Source organism: Papio anubis, chromosome 12, assembly GCF_008728515.1.
Source record: "Papio anubis isolate 15944 chromosome 12, Panubis1.0, whole genome shotgun sequence".
NCBI lineage: Eukaryota > Metazoa > Chordata > Mammalia > Primates > Cercopithecidae > Papio > Papio anubis.
In genome coordinates this window covers 11,042,891-11,065,514 of record NC_044987.1, presented here as the reverse complement: position 1 = coordinate 11,065,514, position 22,624 = coordinate 11,042,891, and the positions used below count along the sequence as shown (strand labels likewise).

At 51.6% G+C, this 22,624-nt stretch overlaps 1 protein-coding gene across 33 annotated transcripts in view; it reads left to right on the top strand.

The window, feature by feature from the left end:
• The window catches only part of GRAMD1B (GRAM domain containing 1B), a 274,604-nt gene that overhangs the window by 212,360 nt on the left and 39,620 nt on the right, over positions 1-22,624 (top strand). For 14 of the 33 annotated variants that reach the window (XM_031652843.1, XM_021926648.2, XM_021926647.2 and 11 more), the window contains 3 exons: positions 11,195-11,405; positions 14,767-14,790; positions 18,035-18,055. In XM_031652843.1, the coding sequence (XP_031508703.1) occupies positions 11,195-11,405; positions 14,767-14,790; positions 18,035-18,055 (256 nt within the window). Of the gene's footprint in view, positions 1-1,367; positions 1,610-9,259; positions 10,533-11,194; positions 11,406-12,239; positions 12,261-14,766; positions 14,791-18,034; positions 18,056-22,624 lie in introns of those variants that run through there. The other 19 variants (XM_031652853.1, XM_031652852.1, XM_021926655.2 and 16 more) reach the window with 4 other exon arrangements.

Sequence of the window (22,624 nt, the reverse complement as noted above, 5' to 3'; positions counted from 1 at the left end):
TCTTTATTGTCCCAGCCCTGTGGATGTAGGAGCTAGCTGAATATGTGCCTAGCGACAATCTGTACTCTCATCCCGTGTCTTTGCCACGTGGAAAGGACTGAATTTAGGAACAGGATTCAGTTTCTTAACTGGGAATTCACATTCCACTGCTAATCCTGTTTCACTCCATGAGCAATTATAGGAAGCTCTTTACTTTTGGGATGCATGGTCTAATTAGGTTTATTATTTAAAGGATTCTCACTCCAGGAAAATAGGTTGTGATCATGCAACAGACAAAAAACACAGGTGCATAGAAAGAAAAAGTGATTTTCTCAAGGGCACCAGTCAGCTCAGGATTTTAAAATCGGGTACCCTGATGTCTAGACAGTGACAAGGCTAGCAGAGAGTCTGGAAGTGATGTCATATTTTAGTTTTCATGGACCCAAGAGCCAGAAAAAGGACTAAAAGGCTGGCCTTTTTAAAAAAACCAGATTTAGGGCCAGCTTTAGAAAGACATGTCTATCAGAGTGGCTGAACGATGGAATGAACGGCTTTAAGAAGATCCCATTTTTAAAAATTCAAGGGCTATAAATCGGCAACCCCAATGTGTGCCAGTCATTTTGCTGGAGGTACTGGGGAAGCACACACAGACATGGCCCCAGCACCCATGGAGTGCTCAGCCTGGTGGTAAGCAATGAAACAGCAACAACAAAACAAGACAATTTCCGCTCCTGCAAGGGCAGTGAAGGGAAACAGGGCCACGTGGTAATGATTGCCTGGGGTTAGGAAGGCCACTTTATTTATATGGAGTGGTCCTTCAAGAAAGTCTACTCTGAAGAGGTGACATTTGAGCTTTGATCTGAAGGCTGAAAAGGAACCAACATTCAAAAGTTTAGAGTAAGAGTTCCAGGCGGTGGGACTAACAAGTGCCAATATCCTAGGGGAACCGGGTTTGTTCAAGAAAGAGAAAGGTCCAGGGAGGCTGGAATAAAATGAGGGAGGAAACGGTGCACGACGAGTTGAGGAAATAGTTGGAGTCTATAAGAAGTTGGATAGTTGGTCATTAAGTCCTTCTCTTAGGGGATATGAACCTTCTCCCCAGCTGCTTTGGAGGCGGAAGCAGAATAGATTTACTGCAGACGATGAGCCCTTTGGGTAAAGTGATTTATGTCTGATTTCTGACGCTGGTTCTGTAGCATTATCAGTGTTTTCAAAGATAGTTCTAATTTGTTCCTCTTTGAAATATCCGTAGAGATAACAGGAACTCTTGCATTTTTCTCCTTGGCTGTGGCAGGACCCAAACAAACTTATTTTGTTTTTGTAGGAAGGGGGAAAACTGGGTCAGCCTGTTTTGTCATTTCAGGCATGGAGTCCTGGTTCTATTGCAGGGCCTTGTCTCCATGGAAATGAAAAATAGTGTTTGTCATGCCTGTTCCTGGATTGAATTCCAAACTCTGGACTGAACAGAAGCTGTAGGAAAGCCAGGCAGCAGGGGGGCGTGGGATGATGGAGACTCCAGCCATGGTGATGAAGGACCTCTTCTCCTCGGCCTGAGCAGGGAAGGCAAACAACCTTTGCCCAGGTCCAGCTCTTCCTATCGCCTCTCTGGACTGAGAACGCCAGTAGAAGGGTAACTGAAGTTCTACTTTTCTCTACTTCGCCAAAAACTTTCCATGGACTTTGCCCTTATGTTAATTAGTCAATTAATAAATTCATCAACAACCAAAGTCACTGCTCAGACTTTCCCTTGCACCCAGTAATTCCTTCCAGGGTTGAGGAGATCCCTGATGAGACTATGTCTAGGTATTAAATTAGTCAGCTGGCTGCAAATGTTTTGGATGGGCTCTCCCACCTTTAAATTTCTTTGTAAAAATTTTTTTTAAGTTTTGGGTTTTGTTTTTTTTTTTAACTTAAATATTTATACAAGACAAGGAAGGAGGAATCAGTAAGTGGGGCTTGTTGCCCATAAGAAGTGCCCTGAATTATCTACTCAGTATTTACAGAGATAGGGCACATGAGGGACAGAGTGCTGAAGGAGGTAGGGGGATGGGTCGTGTGGACGCTGAGTGAATGTTTGGATGGCCCACAGTGGCTGGTTCATGAGTGTGGAGAATTGTCAGCCTTCCATTTGTAAGGTGTCTCTACTGGTGGTCTGGACCTGGCAACAGTCCAGTTCCACCTTTGGTCCAAATTTTGGACAAACCCTGTCCCTGAACACCTTGTATATTTCACCCAAGAGCCCGATTTGGAAAGGCCTCCAGGAATTTCCACAAGTTACCCAAACGGAGGAGAGGGGACAAGAGGTTCATTTCTGTCCAAATGTTGCCTTTGCAGCAGGTAGGGAAGGCCCATTCTGTGTCAAATCTGCAGATGGCATTTGTAGGAACTGTGACAGGGAAGAAAGGCGTTAGCTTGGGAGCCCTTTCCCTTTCTGTCCCTTACTGAAATGCAACCGGCTGCTAAATCTAGGCCAAAGTGTGGCACACCTGGACCAGGCTGAGACTCTGCTTTAGTGTAAGTTTGGGAGGAGAACTTCTACGCTCTAGGGGAAAAAAAGCATCTCTTCTCAAAGCTGTTCTGGTCCCTTCTTTCAAACAGGTAATCATAGCTTGATTTTCTCCCCTAGAAAGGGAACTGGACCCGGTGGCATTTATCACCAGGTTTAGATGCCAGTGATAGGCACACAGAGAGCAGGTTCCATGCAGGGTCACAGGGAGCTCCTCTTAGAACAGTGCAGGTCTTATCCTTTTGAACCCCAGCCCCATCCAGCATCCTGAAAAGCGTGTAGGTGGGGAAGGGGAGGCACTGAGATTGCCACTGTTAGGTGCCTGAGTCTGAGCTGTGAAGGGGAAGAACCATCCTGCTCTCTGTTAACTCCTTGGTGGACAGTTGTGTCATCTCCTTGGACCTTTTGTATTCACAGCAGTGAGAGGGTTGGACCTGAAAGGCCCTTTCAGCTCTTTCTCTGAACCAGTCAAATCTTCTGGGAACTTGGGACTGTGGGTTTATTTTCATGAGTAAAAGGAACTGAGACCAGGAACTTCAGGGGTTTATGACAAGGAGTGAAGCAAGCCTAGTGACCTGGTAGTTTGCTATCTAAGGAGGAGGATCCAAGGGGAATTGGAGGCCCTGATTTGGGCTATTCACTCCCCTTTACAAGGTTCTGGTTGGGTCTGCCCTTGCCACCTGCCATGACATGGGCACAGAATGTAGACTCTAGCAAGTGACTAGCAATAATACAGAAAGAATAACCATCTTCATGGAGTCCTTGTAGACTCTGAATTTGGAACTGGTTTAGCGGGGCAGACCTACAAATGGAGGCATTTGCAGGCAGCATGTAAATTTCATGCAAATGTTATACAGATACACCCGTGGCTCTTCTCTCTCAGCCACTTGAGCACGTGCTATGGGAAAATTCAAAGGGGAGCTGGCTAATTCATATGGATATTTGTGATGGCATTATGAAGAACTGAGAAGGATTATTAATGAAACTTTGGAATCAGCATGGGGATAGGACATGTGTAACTAGGTAACAGGGTAGTCTTCTCTTAGGAATTAGGGACTAGTCATCAGCCTTTACCCCATGCTACAAATGGCAGGGACAGAGGAGATGCTTGTGATATGGCTCTGGTCCTTGGTGCCAATGGTAATCGTTAGGCTCCTACACCAAAAGGTGATGTCCCATCAGGTTCTGCCCACACCTCATCATCTCCACGTCAGATTCTTTCACATTAGCAATTCCTATGACAAGCTCAGATGCTTTTACTATTCCAGCAGGTCCACCTACCTGGTGGACACTGCACAGCTGTTATACCCAGAGTTGTAAACAGGTCTCTGTCACCTGGGCAGATATGTCACTCACTCCTTGATACTTAAGAGATAGTTTCTTGGGAGTGTAGTGGTTCTCAACCTTCAAAGTGCTTCAGAATGAACTGTGATACTTATTTTAAAATGCAGATTCCTAAGGCCATCCACTGGAAAGTTTCATTTATTGGGGGAGTGGGGCGTGGTGTCAGGTTAAGGCTGGGATTCTGCATGTTAAGGAAGCATCCTTTGTGTTCCTGGTTCCTACTATGGGAAGTGGTGCTTGGGAGCGTCAAAGCCTCTGAGGAAAGGGGACGAGGATATTTACTCCACATTTTACAGAGAGGAACAAGAGTCTTTTTGTTTGTTTGTTTGTTTGTTTGTTTTTGAGATGGAGTCTTGCTCTGTCCCCCAGGCTACAGTGCAGTAGCACAATCTCGGCTCCCTGAAACCTCCACTCCTGGGTTCAAGTGATTCTCTTGCCTCAGCCTCCTGAGTAGCTGGGATTACAGGTGTGCACCACCATGCTCAGCTAATTTTGGTATTTTCATAGAGATGGGGTTTCACCCTGTTGGTCAGGCTGGTCTCAAACTCCTGATCTCAAGTGATCCGCCCGCCTCGGCCTCCCAAAGTTCTGGGATTACAGGTGTGAGCCACGGCGTCCAGCCAAGAGCCTTCTTAATGATAGCAGCAGCTCAAAAATATTTATGGAGTGTACCAAGCACTTGCTAAATAGTTTACTTAGGTTATTTCATTTAACACAATAGTCCTATGAGATAGGTGTTTGTATCTCTCATTACCAGTGCTCCTGGCACTGAGATGATTACAGCCATACATTTGATCATCCAGGTCACTGTACGGCTGGGCTTAGAAGAAACAATGAAGTCAGCACTTCATTGCAGTGTTCAGGTGTGGGAAGCGGGGCTGAGAGTCTGATTGGGAACGCTCCAGGGCTGGGGCAGCCAGGGCGTGCACTGCAGAGGGAAGTAGGAAGGAGCAGCTGCAGTCCAAACAGGTGGAGGCACCGGGGGACAGAGAGACAGGTATATATTTTGCAATATCTGGGGCAGAAATGATTTTCTCTGAAGGCAAACAAGTTAACTCAAGTGAGGCACCCCGGAACGCCAACTAACTATTCTGCTCTTCTCAGGATTCTGCAAAATGCACGGTTAGCTGATCAGGGAGCTGGCTTGCTGACAAGGTCTGCCTTGTGCCTGCAGGACCACACCGGGGATAAGGACGAGGAAGAAAGCCAAGCAAAGTGGTGTAGCGGCCACTGTGTCTGAGATGGGCACGGGGGGTGGGGATGGGGGCAGGGATGCTGCAGAGGGTCACTGAAGAAAGCCTGAAGAGTCCTCGTCTTCTTTCTCTACTTCCCTTTTCTCAAGGACATCAGCTGGACCTAACTATAGGAGGTAGGATCGAACTGTAGGTAGCATGAAATACTGTGGTCAGACTTCAGGGAGTACTGTTTGCTAGTAAGGTAACCAGGGGAGGACAGCAATAGCCTGTGTTGGAGATTTTTAAAAATAGGGGAAATGGGGGAATAAATGAATGACCTCTGGGGCCCCTGCCATGGCTTAAAGGTGGCTGGTGGGGGTCTTAGAGGACCTATTATGAGTGAGAGCTGATGATTACAGGAATCTCTAAAACATCAGCTGAAGCATGTTATACTTGGTGACACATGGTTTCTGTCAGTGTTCCATATATCCCATGCTGTTTTATGCCTTTTCACCCTTGTTCGTGCTGTCTGCCACCCCCCCACATTCTCTTCTCTCCTACCATGTCCTCTTTGAACCCCATACCTTTCACCTGGCTAGCTCCAACACATTTTCTGAATCTAGCACAAGTGCCACATCCTCAAGGCAGCATTTCTCTTTCTCCTTTATTTTCTTCTATCATCCCACTTACTGATTATATTAACACGAGAAGAATAGGCCCCCAGCTCTTCCTGACTAGTAATGTCCCAAGCACACAGATCCTTTCTTATTCACAAAAATGAACTTGAATGCCTCATATTATGCCAGGAAATATTTGTGGAACTGAAGAGCCAGATCCAAAGTCATATCACCTTGTCCAGGCACTTAACCCCCTAGACTCAGGTTTCTTACATGTGAAGTTGAGGGTTGAATATACTAACCCTAAACTCTGGGAGGGAGTCTTAGTCCCATAGCCCATCTAACACCAGCCTTCATTCCATCCCTACAGCAAATGTAAGGTCTTTTTTATTTTTAGCTCTTAAATCCCAAGATTTTGAAATCCTGTTATGAATAACGGTGGCAGGGTCAGATGAATGGCACATTATAAAGTTTGTTTGAAACTTTATGTTATGTATGTTATATGTTAGAAGATACTCAGGAATTGGTTTTATTTGCTCAGCAGGACATCCAAATCTATGGGATAATGGGTTACCTTGTAGGAGTTTCGGGACTCTAGCAAGTTTAGTGCTGACTTTGCTGACTTAGAACTAGAACTGCAAACATTTCTTCTTTTATAGAGAAGGATCAGAGTGGAGGTGGAGCACCGGGTGGGGACACGTAAGGGGTATATGTGGGCTTAGTCTGGAAGTGTAGATGTCCATCAGGTGATTGGAGGGACAGAGGGAGAGAGAGAGAGAGAGAGAGAGAAAGAGATTGCTAAGACATGGAGACATGGAAGAGTGAGTGTGCATGGTAAAAGGATCTGCAGACAGACCCCCATGACTGAGGCAGAGGCACAGATAGGACCCTGATGGCTGAGGGTGAGGCATAGACCCCGAGACTGAGGCAGAGGCACAGATGGACCCCGATGGCTGAGGCAGAGGCGCAGATAGACCCCGATGGCTGACGCAGAGGCACAGATAGACCCCGATGGCTGACACAGAGGCGCAGATCACCCCATGGCTGACACACAGAGGCCAGGATAGACTCCCCAAGGCTGAGCACAGACGTGCTATGATAGACCCCGGCGGCTGACAGAGGCGCAGATAGACTCTGGCGGCTGACACAGAGGCGCAGATAGACCCCGATGGCTGACACAGAGGCGCAGATAGACCCCGATGGCTGACACAGAGGTGCAGATAGACCCCGATGGCTGACACAGAGGTGCAGATAGACCCCGATGGCTGACACAGAGGCTATGATAGACTTGATGGCTGACACAGAGGCATGATAGGACTCTCGATGGCTGACACAGAGGTGCAGATAGACCCTGATGGCTGAGGCAGAGGCACAGATAGACCCTGATGGCTGAGGCAGAGGTGTGTTGGAAAGGTAGCCAGTGTTGGGGTTTTCAGAGGTAGGCTGAGTGAGATAATTGAGGAACATATAGTCTAGAGTTCAGGTTTTATTCCACAGAGGGTGGGAAATTATAGGGGTCATCAAAAAGGATGAAAAAAATGCCAGATCCTCTTTTTAGAAAGTTCACTTTGACAGGAAAAGAGAGAATGGATTGAAGCCTGGAGGCAGGAAGTTGATTCCTTCTTTCTTTGTACTCACCCAGCTACCCACTGTCTTTCCATCTGTCTATCTTTCTATCCACCCAGCAAACAAACACGACTGCATGCCTGCTTCTGAGAATGAGCTTGACAATCAGATAGGCCTGTGTTTGAAATCTTGCCCTGCCTCCCATCCATCTGTGTGACTTTGGGTGCATTACTTAATCTGTCAAGAATCCAAATTTATCACCTGAAAAATGGGACTAACAATACTATTTGTTGCAACTTCATGGTTGGTTGGGGGATTAAATGAAGTAATATTTAATAAGTACTTGGTGCTACACCAGGAGCTCATGAACACTCAATAATGTTTAGCTATTTTGATGAATATTAGCAGGTTGAAGGTACAGATTTGCAAGCCATCTTGATATTCGGGATTGGTAAAGCCAAGGGGGTGAAGACTGTCACTAGGGTGGGATTCAGCTCAGTGGAACACATGCCACTGACACAGCCCTGCTGGGCTGTGTGGGGCATGCAGAGGGCTGTGCCTCCAGGAGTTTGTAGGTCCTTCATACCAGGCTATGTGCGTTCAATGCTTTGGTCAGCTCCGTGGGAGAGGTGTGGAAAAGCTTTTTGGAGCAAGTGGGATTTGAGATGGGTCTTGAAGAATGAACAGGAAAAAAAAAAAAAACCAAAAAAACAACAACAGCAGCAAACAGAATGAGCAGGACTCCAGCAGCAAGATGAGGAGGGCAAGGGCTCTTTAGGCTCAAGTAGTGAGTCGTATGGGAGTTTGGAGGCAGGAGAAAAGCATGTATATTAAGGGAATTGGGGTAAAGTGTGTAAGTGTAGAATATGCCAGCCCTTTAAGAGCATATAAGGAGAGAAAAAGCATAGAGGTGTCATTTACTTTTAGCAGAGAACTTTAGATTCCATTTTGAGGATTTTGGACTTTAATGTGGGAGCTAGTAGAGCATAGTAAGGTGTTGGGCTTGTATTTAGAAAGATTAATGACACAGCTTTGAATGAGTAGGAAGAAGAAAAGGAGGCAGAGAAGACCACTTAACCGGCTCTTTATTGGAAGAAGTTGGGCGGAATTCCTTGAACCTGAACTGGGGCTCTGGGGAAGGAAGGGAAGGATGAGGTAGAAAGCTTTGTAGAAATAGAATTAGTGGAATTCAGTGACTCATTTTTTATGGAGTGAGATGGAAGCGAGGGCTCTGTGGCCTGAGAAACCTGGTAGTGAAATTGCCATCAAGAATGGGCGGTCATGGGAGGAGATCTGGAAGGAAAGATGTCCAGCTCTGTATTCAGTGTGAGGCACTCATGAGACATCATCTGGAGGAAGCCTCCGCCTGGCAGCTGGTTGTTGGGTTAGGCTAGCGACTGTGACCAGGGCCGGAAGCAGGTAGAGGAGTCTCTGCCTGGTTGGAGTTAGAGAAACCTGGAGACGGCCAGGGAAGTGACAGACTCACCTTTAGGGAAGGATTAAAATCAGGCTGGGGGGCAAGAGTCGAGACAGGCAGAGGAGTAGAAGAGAGGTGCGTGTCATCAGGGAGAAGTTTCCAAGAACTGCACAGATGATCAACAGCCTTAAGAGCAGAGAGACGGTGTAAGTTGTTTATTGGCTGATGTGTTGAGGGCAGCATTTTAGGTATGTAGATCTTTGCATGGTATGTGGAGGGTGGGCTGAAGTGGGGCTGCTGGGCGGTAAGGAGTTCTCATGCTTGGATCATTTCATGTGAGATTCATGTGGTTTTGGATAGTTGGAGTCAGTTTCCTCCAGGTTAGAATGTGTTGCCTACCTCTTGCTTGAAGCCAGTTAGCAGGGATTCTGGGTTTGGGGAAGGACGAAGGCATCTCTTTTCCATTCCAGGGTCTGGAATTTGTGAAGATGTCCCTCATCTAAGGAAAATACGCAACGGCTGTGGGGCCATTGTGTCTGATAGGCATGTGTTTGATTGTCATCCCTTTTCTAGTTCTTTTGAGACAGAATCTCACTATGTTGCCCAGGCTGGTCTCAAACTCGTGGTCTCAAATGATCCTCCTGCCTGAGCCTTCCAAGTAGCTAGGATTACAGCTCATGCCACCACTCTCAACTTCTCTAGTTCTTTTTTGAGCAAACTACTATAGTTGGGGCTAGAGGGTAGAGGTCCCCATTGTTTTAGTAACATAATCCCGGAAGACAGTTTAAACCTTTGAATATGTGGCTGTGGGCTGGAGTTGGCCCTCGAGCAAGGAGGCTTACCCCAGAAAGACGTGTGTTGGCACCTGCTCTCCACGCTTCTCAGGGGGTTGTGCACTCAGGCATCTGCCTGCCACCAGCCCCATGGCCTGGCATTTCCAACCAAAGAAAAGGAATGTACCTTCCTTTCTCCAGGGTTTATGGTAGCAAACGAGTTTAGAGGGTAAGGATAAGGAATGGGTGGGGCAAAAACGGGCCTCCCCCAATAACAATTATTGTTAGTATTAGGAATGAGATTTTACATGTAAATTCTGTTTTAGGATGCAGTGGAACATTGGGCCTTGCTTTTCTCCATACATATTTGGGGCACATTTATCTTCCTTTTCTCTGGTCTCCTTTTTTTTTTTCCTTTATCAGTTTCCTTCCAAAAGTTACCCCACTGCCTGCCCCCAGCTTCCCTCCTGCCCACACTTGCTGGGTTAGGCTCTTGGAATTTGTTCCCTTCTCTCCGCTAAGGATGCCCAGGTGGAAGGTTTTGCTGAAAGGGGCATGGTTTTCATTGCAAATGGGGCCAATGGAACATCTGAGGTCACAGCTGCATCTTCATGCAAATGACAGTGTCCCCAGCCCTGCACCCCACTCCCCAAGGGAAGGCTGGGATGCAGCCTGCAGCGGGGTCCAGGGTGTTCCTGAAGCCTGACCCGGCAGAGAGATTGCTGAGTGGGTGGGCAGGACACCCCTCCGGCCCCATGCTTCTTTGGCTTTCCAATCTCACATTTCCTTTCCTTCCCATTTCTGCTGGCACTTTCTCCTTAGCCTCTCCCTTTCTCCATCTCTTTCCTTTCTCCACTCTCGCAAGCAAAGCAAACATTTAACTGCATTCAGTTTCTCTCTCCCCTCTGTCTCTCATCTCTTCTTCTAGTCCATTGAAAACAGAAGTGAAATATCAAATAGTCAGTATTTTATTTGCAGTTTATAAGCCTTGGTGTAAGTGGATTTGGTCCTGTGGGAAGTACAAGGTACTTATTGGGAATAAATGTTGGGATATGGGGATATGGAATGTGAGAACTTCGGCTGTGCGCATCTTTACCCCGGGCAGAGGAAGCAGGAACCCACATGGCTTCCTTACAAGCAAATAATATGGTGCGGGTGAGTTACAAATCAGAAGAGCCGCACTTTGTTTCCAAAGCCCTCTGTGATCAGCGGGCATTTAGCGTCCCTCTGCCAGGCATTGGTCTTCATTTTTTAACATAGGGATTATGGTACTTGCCATTACTCCCTTGGTGGAATGTTTTAAGCAATAATGCGTACGTGAAGGCTGTGAAAAACAGGATTGTAATTGTTATTGTCATGAACAAAAATGTCTGAACAAAATATAGAAGCTTTGCATTTGCAGCATGTATAAAATGAGCCGATTGTATTGGATGGTCTCCAGTGAGCCTTTCAAGTATTAAATTCTATATGCCCCAGACAATTTTTGGCGTATCATAGGGGCTCAAACAATAATGGGTTGGACGGACAGATGGATGGATGCATGTCTAAATGTCAGTTGCCCATTGGCCTCCTGCGTCTGTGTCATGGCACTGACACTGTGCCCATGGCACATGGGCACTGCTGCCCTCCCGTGGTCAGCGGCAGTATTACGGTGCGGCAAGCCGCAGCCTGGGCCCCTCTCCCGGTTTCTCCCCAGCCCCTCACCTGGCTCCCTGAGCTGGCTCCTTTGGACTTGTCCTTGGCCTCGATCACTGACTGCCTGCCTTTCCTCCTCCTTCTCTTTCCACCCCGCTCCCTCTCTCCATCTGCCGCTGCAGCACTGCCAGTAACTCCAACCGCAGCACTCCGGCCTGCTCGCCCATCCTCCGGAAGCGGTCTCGCTCGCCAACCCCGCAGAACCAGGACGGAGACACCATGGTGGAGAAGGGCTCAGATCACTCCTCGGACAAGTCCCCGTCCACGCCGGAGCAGGGCGTGCAGCGCAGCTGCTCCTCCCAGTCCGGCCGGAGCGGCGGCAAAAATTCCAAGGTGAGCGGGACCCCATTGGAGGCGGTACCTCCTTGCCAGGGGCTGCAGGAGCGATATTGGGGTGATGAGCTGGAGAACATCTGCCAGGGTCCTCACGTGATTAACAGCCCTGATGGCCCAGAGACAGTCGTTATCCAGTGAGGTGAGGCGGGACAGGCAGGAGAGACCCTAGTTCAGTATCTTCCCCGCTAAGCATTCTTGGCGGGCTGGGCGAGGTAGGGAGGCTCATATTTTTTTTTAGATTTGGAGGGGAGATGCTCTGGGAATCATTAGGGGGTCATCTGCTTATTCCTGCTACCGTTTTCAAATTTGGTCCCTGGAGCGGGGGTAGAAGGGAACATTATTTGGGACAGCTATACTGCTAGGGAGAGTCCTCAGGGAACCTTGCAGAATGCTATTTTTAACCTCCTCCCTGGCCGTCATTCCTGCCTTACCTTTGCACTAATCCACTTGCTACTCACCTGGCAGAGAGGAGGGTGGCAGGGCCTTTCCATCCTCCCAAGGATGTCAGCACTGCTGCCTGAGTACCGGGGCCCTTGGCCCATGGATAGGCCTAAAATAGGCCCGGGGGGTGGGGGCCCTGGGCTAGTTATGGTTCCCCAGAGATGTCCTCCACCACCCTCGGTCCTCTGGGGAACAGGAGATGTCTTTGTCCAGGGGCTCCTTCAGGAAGCTTTTCTTCACCCTGGGACCCCCAGGGCCTGGGAAGGGGTAATTGGGGACCCCTGGGAGGCATGGGAGCTGGCTTCCCACTTGAATTTGTTTTTTGATTTCTTGTTCTTCCTCTTCTTCCCCACCATTTCCCAAATACCTTCTTTGCATGCATGGTCTTAGTCTCACAAGCGCCTCTCAAAAGTAAGCCATCTTTTGTCTCTGTCCTTTTATCTCCCCTCTAGTGTCGATCTGTCTGTAGTGCTCAGCACCCCCTCCCTTGGCCCTGCCAATTCTGGCCCTTATATCCTGCTTGGTCCCCCTCCCAGAAGGGCCGGCCCCACTGTCCCCCGGCAGGCTGGCTTGGAAGTCATTGAAGGCCCATTTTCACTGCACCTGATGTCGGAGTACAGACCCTCCCCCACTCCCCACCCTGCACCCATGTCTGCCTGCTCCCTGGACACTGCCTCTGGCTGGGAGTTTATTCCCTCCTTATATGGTGCGGTTGAGAAACAGAGTCCTGCTTGGCATTAGTTTCATTCCTTTGGGGCAGGAGACCCCATCTGGTCATATTGCAGGCCCCTCCCCTTTGGTGGTTGATTCTGGATTGCCCAGCAGTGGTGAGTGAGGATGGCAGGAGGGCTGCGCTGATTGACGGGCAGGGGTTCAGGTCAATGAGTTCCTTGGTGCAGCAGCCATGCCCTCAGGAGCTCTGCGTGCATGCTCTGTTCCTATCCACTCGAGAGCTGCTCAGCCTGGGCACCCCTTAGCGTTTCTACCCACTGCCCAGACTGGGGCTCATGGTGTGCTTAGGATCCTGAATCATGATCAGAGTGGGGAGCTCTTCTCCCAGAGGGTGGGGTGCCAATGCCTGGAGGTTGGCAAACATTGGCAGACCCTGGAAAGATGTGGTTGGTGCCAGAGTCTTTCCCGGGAGCCCAGGAATTCTGAGGCCCTAGGAGAACATGCAGTGAGTGGAGGGTGAGCGATAGGTGTTGGGGAACAGCAAGGCCCATGGGGCAAGGGGGTGGGATGCAGCCTGAAGAAGGGGAAGCCGAGGATGACTTAATAGTCCCAAGTCTCTCAGAGCTTTGGGGAGGAGGAGGGTGAACAGCTGGTTCCCTTTCCTGAGGGAAGGACAAGGGGCAACATGGCTAATCCTGTAGTCTGTGACCTTCAGACTAAATGCACATCTTGGCTCTGAGGATTTTAAATGGCTGTTGCCGGCAGTGGACAGGGGAGGAGGAACTTCACCTGGAGCGAGGAAGCCAGCAGGAGATTTCTATGGGCTCCAGCAGCTTAGCAGGTGCAGGCATGTCTGACGTCTGGGGATGGGGTTTTGAAATGCCCTGTGGCAGCCCCTCTTGAGTGCCTCCCACCTCTGGCTTGATGTGGGACTAGTGGGTGCTCGAGGCTCAGTTGGCAAGAGGAAGGATATGGCCTGACACGGGCATCGGGCTCCCCGCTCCCCGCTCCTGCACACGTTTCCATCCAGACTCTGTACACCCCAAGCCTGACTCTTGAGTGGTTGGGGATGTTCTGTAAGCTCCGAGGCAGGATGAATCATTTGAATGGGGTAGCCAGGACAGGCGTCAGGGACCAGGTGGAATTCTGAGTGGGATTTTGGAGAGGCTAAAAGGAGACATAATGAAGGGACTGAGAGCCGAGCAGGAATCAGGAGCCAATCTGGGCCTTTTCATAGGAACTGAGGAGGGAGGGGCTGGGGTGAGTGCAGGTCTCCTTTCTCCTGGGAGATTGGGTGGATGCCACGCCCATCCCTGGCAGACACATTCTGAGTTTTCTGACATTGGTTCCCCACTTCCCCACCTCATTCTCCCACTGATCATTGCCATCGACACCTGCCCTGCCATCCTTTCAATGGAGTTAAAATAGGACGGGCTCGTGCGAGGAGGGACACCGTAGTATCCCAGGTGGAGCTGGGAGCTGCTGTATTGGTCTGGGACGTGCATGTGCGGGACACACAGACTTCAGAAGAAGAACACTAGAACCAGTAGGGGAATTAGGCTCTTTGAAGGCCAGGGCCTGGAGCAGATGGTGCAGCGAAAAGAGGAGGGTCTGGTAGCGGGATGGGGACATGCCCCTCCCCAGTGGAACATCTTCTGGGGTTAATCACATGTATTCCCAGTAAGTCATTTCATAGCTATTTTTACTGATACTGTTGTAGCTAGTCCACCTCACTCCCTGTCTCCTGGCTACCCCAGAGGACACCATGCCTTATATTTTTTGGGCAAGCTGGCCAGTGCCTCTGCTTCTCCCTAGGTCCCATGCACGGGATCTTTCTCTTCTTCTCTGGGCCTCAGTTTCCTCATTTGCTACTATGTAGGCATGGCACCAGGTGATCGCTAAGGCCCGACCCCTCTGGATCCATCACTGTGCAGCCCGGGCGAGCCCTCCTAGCTGCAGCCCTGCCCCAGCACTTCCTTCCCGATGAGTTTGTGCTGCCGCCCAGCTTCCGCCCTGTAGTGACAGCCTGTGGCCACCAGAGGGAGCGAGGGGCCGTTCTACCGCTCTCCCACCTGCCCTGAGGGCGGGCGCAGCAGGTGCGGCAAATCACGGCTGCTCCTGCCCAGCTGCACGCCTCCCGCCCTCCCGCCGCGGTGCGGGCATCGCCCTCGCGCGGTGGCACTGACCCTCCTTTGACTTTCCTTTTTTTTTTTTTCAAATCTAATTTTTGTGGTTTTCTTTCCAGTATGACAGACTTAACCTGATCAAAGTAAGAATTGTTTTTTATTTCTAACTCCTACTAAATGTAGAGCTCCCCTAGTCCCTGCCCGCCCCCCTCCACACCCCGCACCTTAATCTTCCAGACTCCCAGAGCCTTTGCAGTGCGAGATGTTTCTGGAAACCACCTCCCAGTAACCTGGGTCTGTTTCCAGGGGCCTTGCATTCCGATAAGTGCTTGCTTTTGAGACCTTCTAGGGAAAATGATAGAAATGAGCGTGTCCCCAACAGCTGTGTCTTTGTCCTGACTCCCTTCCTCCTCTTTGGCCAAATCCATTTATTATAAGCTGTCAGAGAAGCCTCCATCACTGCTCCCTGGTTCTGTGCCTTCCTTTCCTCGGACCTGGTCCTCCAGGTAGGGGCTCTACAGCAAACTAAAGCCAGACGACGAGGGGCGCCCCTCCTCACCCTCAGAGGCCTGCAGCTCCTCTGACTTCCCTGCCCCTGTGGGTCTGGGTCCTTCCTGTCTGGCAGCGCCTTTGGGACTCATTTGTGGGAATGCAGAACCACAGGCATTGAATGTGCCTCCAACAGGCTGGGCAGAGTTTGGGGACCCCTGCCCACCGTGGACAGGCTCGGGGGCTGCTTTGGACGTGGCTGGAGGGGGGACCCATTGTTCCTGTGGCCCCTCAGCGGCAGCACGTAAGAAGCCACCTGGAGATTGCTGGTTCAGGGCAGAGCCTCAGCACAGTCCTGCTCCTTGCTATCTTTCACGTTTCTTTTCAGTTCTTTAAACATTGTTCTTATCCACCCTTTACAAAAGAGCAAACATTAGATACAAGGGCATCACAGAGCAGTTAGAGACAGGACTGGCTTCCCTGCCTGGGGCTGTGTGTGACCCTCATACTTTGTTCCACACAGATTTGGAAGGCACAGGCGCCGACGTGCCAGCCCATGCAAAGGGGCCATCTACTTCTGTCTACCTGGGGCAGGAGGGAGCCCCGTGCAGGAGGAGTCACAGGCATCTGGGGTCCCCCGTCAGCCCATGTTCCTATTGCCCCCTTTCCTGCTAGTGCCTTATATGAAGGTCACGGCATTGATACGAGGAGCTGGGAGCTTGGGAGATGGTTTCTCCGTTGTGAAGCAGATCTCATGACCTGAGTTGCAGTTGAGGAGACTGTGGGGCCACTGGGGCGGGCCACTCCCAGAGCGCATCTTCCCACTGCTGGGAGGTGTCTTTTGTAATGAACATCCGCACAGCCTCCTGCCCTGTGGGCTCCGAATCAGAGCTTCTGTGTGAGGACTCAGGAAGTGAGCCATCGCTAGGCGCAGACCCCAGACGCAGCCTGCTTGCCCCATCTACCTCCTCCAGAAGTGGGTAGCCTTGGCTGCAATGCCTAGAGGCGAGTTTTCAGGTTGTGGACTCCCATGTGGCCACACCTTTCTCAGGAAAAAATAGTTTTTAATGTTTGGATTTGGGCCCTTTACCTGCTGAGGCCTCTGAATTGGAGGTGGGGATGAAGCTATGATGGGAGGGTGTGGCCTTTGGAAGGACCGTGGTGACAGGCTTTGTTGGGAAGTGACCCTGGAGAGCACCTTGCAGAGGGGGACTTGCCATTGGCCTCTGGTCACATCCTGGCCATCGAGGGCATGTGTGAGGGCAAAGCTGCTGGGAAGCAGCCCCACCCACGCGAGGCCCCTCAGCCCCCTCCAGCTCCTCTGCGGACTGGTGTCACTGTGGGGGGTGAAGGTGGACCATCTTCACAGAGTTCTGGTGGAATGGGGGAGATAGATCACATGACCAGCGGTCATCACCGTGGGCACACACCCACCCTTGGGTACGTAGTCGCTTCCTCCCCTCTAGACACAGCAGACATTCGAGGACCATGGCTGCTCTTGTCTGCCCTTCTGGGTCAGGACGCTTTAACACCACGTGGAGGGGATCCAGACCTCTGGGTAGAGCTAAGGTATTCCACCCAGTGACCCCTAAAACTGAAAATAATCTGAGCTCTACCAAGAGATGGAGCTTAGGCATGTGTGTGTGTGCATGCACGTGTGTGTGTGTATATGTGTGTGTGAATGTATGTCTGTGTATATGTGTGTCTCTGTGTATATGTGTACGTCTCTGTGCGTGCCTGTGTGTATATGTGTGTATGTGTGTATATGTGTGGTGTGTGTGCAAGTGCACATGTATATGTGCGTGTCTGCATGTGTGTGTGGTGTGTATGTGTGTGTTTGTGTATATGTGTGTACATGTATTTGTGCGTGTGTGTGGGGTGTATGTGTGCATGCGTGTCTGTGTGAATGTGTGCACGTGCGTGCGTGTGTGTGCATGTGTGCATGTGTGTATAGTGTGTATGTGTGCATGTGTGTGTGAATATGTGTGGTGTGTACATGTGCATGTGTGTATGTGTGTTTGTGTGTGTACGTGTATTTGTGCGTGTGTGTGTGTATGCGTATGAGTATGTATGTGTATACGTGCACACGAGCTTGCCTATCTGCGTGTCCATCTATCTTTCAAGTGGGATGTACATGAAGGACTACTGGCCGAAGGGCTTGAAGACAGACAAGGCATGATCTTAGCTAGCCCTCCTGTTCCCCTGAGGCACATTCAGGTCCCCTTTCTCCTGGGTCTGGGAATGGAGAACACCTAAGTTCTGGAGCTGGGGTGGGATCTATTTTGCTTGTTCAGAATTATGGCACCACTGGGTTGGAATGGACCCTTCAACCTCCTGCCCCGTGCAGAACCCCCAAGCACTCCCCGACCATCACAGTTTAGGTACAGCCCATTTTTTGGCACAGGAGGGATTTGCTCACCCGCCTGCTGAGAGTGCAGTTGGAGGGAGTTTTAGGTAGTCCCCTGTCTACCTCGAAAGTGTCCCACCCTGCCTTTTACAGGGAGCTGTCTTAGAGCAGAAGGCTGGGTTGGCCGCCATCACATTTTGCTTCTGGTCAGGGCCCATTTGGGGACTGGGTCTCGAATGCCCACGTGCGCCCCTCACCCCATCAGAACCTTGCGATGGGGCTCCAGCTCCCTTCTGGTTGAGCTCTAGCTGGTGCTGCCGCTGCCTGCCACCCCGCCCGCGGTGGGCTTCCAGCATGGACTGCTCCCAGGCCTCCTTTCTGGAACTGCCTTGAGAAAGGAGGACCCTTCCTGAGCAAACTACATGGGGAAGCTTATCTCAGTCAGATTTGGACCCCTCCTCCCTGCCCAGCCCCGCCAGGTAATTCTTTCTCGGCCCCCCATCTGTTCCTTCTGGATTCATCTCTACCTTCTCTTCTATATTTTCTTTCAGAAAAGCCAGAGCTGGTATAATGTGGCATTCCTGCTCTTGTTGGGCTCCTGAGGGGGTTGGAGGTTGGGGGGAAGGGGCATGGGGTGCAATTGTGGGGGAATGGAGGTTGGGGGGAAGGGGTGTGGGGTGCGACTGGGGGAGGGGTTGAGGTTAGGGGAAGGAGTGTGAGGTGTGATTGAGGGAGGGGGTTGGAGGTTAGGGGGAAGGAGTGTGAGGTGTGATTGAGGGAGGGGGTTGGAGGTTAGGGGGAAGGAGTGTGAAGTGTGATTGAGGGAGCGGGTTGGAGGTTAGGGGGAAGGAGTGTGAAGTGTGATTGAGGGAGCGGGCTGAGATAGGGGAAAGAAAAGTGGAGGTGCTGAATTGAGGGAGGGGGTTGAGGCTGAGGGGGAAGCAGTGAGGAAAGATTGGAGGGAGGCTGGAGGGGAAGGAGTGGAAAGGAGGGGAGGCTGGAGGTTAGGGGGAAGGAGGAGGTGGAGGGGGGGAAGGAGGTTGAGGAAGGAGGTGGAGGGGGGGCTGGAGGAAGGGTGGATGGAGGGGGGGTGGACAGGGAAAGAAAGTGGACAAGGAAGAGGGAGGGGGAATCGGTGAGGCTGGTCAGCTGCATCCACTGGCCTCACTGAGGTTCTTGTGATAAGGGTCTTATCAACTCCAGCAAGAGTGAGACCACCAGGGAGGGGAGGGCCATTCCAGAGCCTCCTGGCTAGAATTCTGGTGCTGGGGCAGCCTGGGGGTCTGAACTTCTTTCCTTACATTTCAAGCAAATCCAGCCTTTTGAAAACTTTCCCCCATTGATAGAAGAGTCAACCCATGTGATGGGCTTTGACCCCTGTCCCAAGGACCCCTTCAACAGCTGCAAAGCATGCCCTTCCTACAAGGCCTCCTGGTGCTTGGGGCTGTGGTGAAGGCGTGGCGTGGGGCCACTGTCTAGGTCATCCTGGGGGTGCCCTGTGCAGCTGCTGCATACCTAGAAACTGCTGTGGGGTAAGCAGGCCTGGTGGAGGCCACAGCCTCTCAGTCACACAAACTGGGTGGTGGGATTTGGGCGTTTTCCCCTGCAGAGCAGCTGTCTGAGCTCTCAGCTGGCCCCCGCCGTGTGTTCTGCCCTTTGGGGACTTCACAGTGGAGGGGCTGACCTCAGATGACCCTCTGAGCCTGCCCCTCTCACACCTAACTCTGATGAATCCTGGAAAAGCCATCTTTTTCCCCTCCCTGGACACACCAGGTTCTGCTCCAGCAGGAGACGTGGGCATGGAGTAGCTGTGGCTGTGAAGGACAGAGTTGAGGAGGGTGCTCTGGCCAGGGGATGGGCTGGAGGGGAGAGGCGTGGGTTTAATGTAGGGACAGGGTTGCAGATCAATTGTGTGGGCTGGTGTGTGTTTTCCTACTTGGCGCTGGGCGTTTCTTCAAAGTCAGGTATGTGCTCACGAGCCCTGCGGCTGCCAACATCCTGCTGCCCAGTGACCAGCCTGTCCTGGGTGCTGTAGATCTGCAAGCCTTGGCCACCACCTGCCCAGCACCACAAACAAGGCAGAATTTGGTGGGCTGTGCTGAGTTGTGGAGAGGAGTTATGGGCTGAGGTATCTTGGGGTGGGAGGGAAGCCAGACTCTACTTCTATCTCTGAGCCAGCCCCTTACCTTCTAGGAGGTTTCCTGGCCTGTGGCCTCAGAGGAGGGGAGGGGCGTGAGTGCTGAGCTTCCTGGGAGCGACCTGCAGCCCAGCTGTCATGGGGACCCCAGCATCCTTCACTTAACTGCCCCGGCACCTTTTTGAGCAGCATCGCACAAATTCAGGCCCCCATAGGAGACAGTTCAGACATCCCCGTTTGGGCAGGCCAGCGCCTGTCCTTGTTGCTAATCTCTTTCCTCTTCTCATCTGTCATTGCTCTTTTTATTGCTGTTTAGCTCAGCCTTTTGTTTCGTCTCAGCCTGTGCTTCCTTGGATTCTTCTCAGCCCTTTGCTCTCTGACTCCACCCCTTTCCTTTCCTTTAATCTCCCACCATTTGCTTGTTTCTCTGATTTCCACTCTCCCGGGGAGGTTTTCCTCTCTGTCTGATTCCAACAGGCTTTACTTTCTCCCCTTCTCTCCGCCATCCTTTCCCCCTGATTCCTTCTCCCTTAGCCTCCGCCTGAGTACTCTGCGTAGCAATGGGGTAGAAGCAGAAGCTGTCTCCTGGCTGGAGGATGGGGTGGGCCAGAAGTCAGGGGTTCAGATGACACATACGAGAGCCAGCGGAGGAGCTGGGCATGACGGAGCCTTGCTTTCTGATGGTGCCACCTGCACCAGGGATGTGCAGAAGCGGTTGGACCTCAGCAACTCTTTGAATCATCCCTTGGGATGTTCTCTTTTCCCGGCCTTGTCCTTCCTCTTCCTTTACTAATTCTCACTTGTCTCCTTTCACCCTCCACCCTCTCATCCCAAGTGCATTAGAGAAACATCCCTGACTCTCCACTTAGCTCAGATCATTCATTCTCAGAGGCCAAGCGCCCAAGGAGCTCTTTGCTGAGGAGTGTGTGGGGCCATCCTCTCCTGGAAGGAGTCCGCCCTCAGGTAACAGGGCACCCCTGCTCCTTCAGTGTGCGGTGCTCATGTCCGTGCTCTCATGTGCAGATGCCTCCTTAGGAGCTGCAGCTGAACAAGCTCCTCTCCCAGCACCCCTCCACAGCTGTCATCTGCGCCTCTTCAGGAGGCCCTTGCCCTGCCTCTGCTGCGTTGACTTGGTTTCCTGTGTTCCTTTAGGGAGCTTTTCTGTGTTCCTTTAGGGAGCTCCGTCTTCCTGCCCTGCCTCTGCTGGGCTGCTTGGAATCTGCCCTTCAGGCAGGATCCCTCTCCCCTTCTCAGCTTTGCTGACTGGCCCTCTATAACCTCTCTCTGGATCCTAGGGTCAGCGCTCCAGCCATTCTGGTATCTGAGGCTCATTCATTTCACCGGAAGTCCTTCAGAGAGGTAAAGGCATTGTAAGCCGAGCCCTGGGGATGCTTAGGAAACCCCTGGCTGCAGTCAGAGCAGTGAGGGCCAGTGCCCTGCAGAATCGCTGATAGTGGCAAGAGCATTCAGGCCCGCTGGAGCAGCCCGGGTCTGGCAGGAAAGGAAGCCCAGCCACCACCCAGCCCATGCCCCAGCCTCCCCCTTCACCTGCTGCCTCTCTGCACAAGACAAAAGCATTTCCTTTTACATGGCTAGCCAGAGAGGAGCCATTGCCATGATGACAAACATGCTTGGTCTAAAGAGTGAGTCATGCGGAGGCAAGTGGCTGGACCTCAGGGACACGGGGAGAGGCCGTGGCAGGAGAGTGTGAGGTGCAGAGTGGGGTTTGAAGGCTGTGCCATCTACAGGTACCCTGAGTCCTCCCAGGCCTGATTATATGTACTCCTCCTTATCCCCAATGCTCCAGTCTACCACCCCAGTCTTATTCATCAGGGCCCTCCAATCAAGGGAGCTGTCCCAGTAGACATGAGATGGAGGGAAAAGCAGAAATAGGATTTTGCCTTCAGCAGGGAGCCAAGGGCAGAGTTGAGGGGCAACCTGGCTAGGGCCGTTGGGGCAGGAGGGGTGAAATTTACTCCCTCTCAGCCCCCAACGGGGCATAAGTTCCCAGGGGCTTCTTTCCTTGGCCTCCTGGTGCATTCCTGCGGGGAGTCTTCTCTATGGCAGCCCAGGAAGGAGCATTTCTGAGATCAGAGCACAGGAGCCCAAACCCTGGCAGCTGCCTGCGACTTAGCACCCTGCTTGCCTGAAGCACCTGCAGTTAGGGCTGCAGCTTTGTGGAGGAGAGGGAGGGATAGTGCCAAGCCTGGGGAGCGGCTGGCATAAGCGAGAGAGCAAAAAAACAAAGGTTTGTAGGAATGGAATTCAGGGTGTTGGGAGTCGGCAGTGGAGAGGGTAGGAGACCTGTCTGGCACCTGGCCTTGCCCCAGGACTGACGATGCTCCTCCACCTCTGTCTGTCTCCCCTCTGTATTTACTCCCGACTTGAAGGGTCTTCCTGGCTCCCATCCTGAGTTTTTCAGATGAGCCCCCAGCCCAGCCCAGCCCTACCCCTTCTCTACCCTTCTGCATAGCCCCCATGTCTGCCTCAGTCTCCTTTTCCCTCCTTTGCTCAGTTACCTCCTCGTCTCCAGTCCCACATCTGGCTTCTGCCTATCCAGATTTGGCTGCAAGGTCAGAGTTTCCTGTGTGGATCTTAACTGGTTTCTTCCTAGGTGAGATCAATGCTCCACTGAAGTCCATCTGTTTTCTCCTGGACTCCTCCACCCCCTCCTTCTCGCCGTCCCTGGGAAGAGGGTACCACTTGGTCCCGGCTCCTGATGTTTGCCGTAGAGTTAATGTTTAGCCCAGGGTCAATTCCTTCTCTGCTGACTCTCACCCAGCCCTGCCCAGCCCTTGGTGTGGGTGTGGGGGAGACAAAGGCTTCTGCGTAGGGGTCTCATCTCCCAGGGCTTTATCTCACAGGGCGTTTCCTGTCTGTATCTCACCCCTTATAGCCCAGGCAGCCACTTGGCCTGTAGCAATACTCAGATGTTTTCGGGTAGTTACTGTAAGGATCCAGAGTCTCTTGGAGCTACCTACAGCTTACATACTGGGGTCTGGTG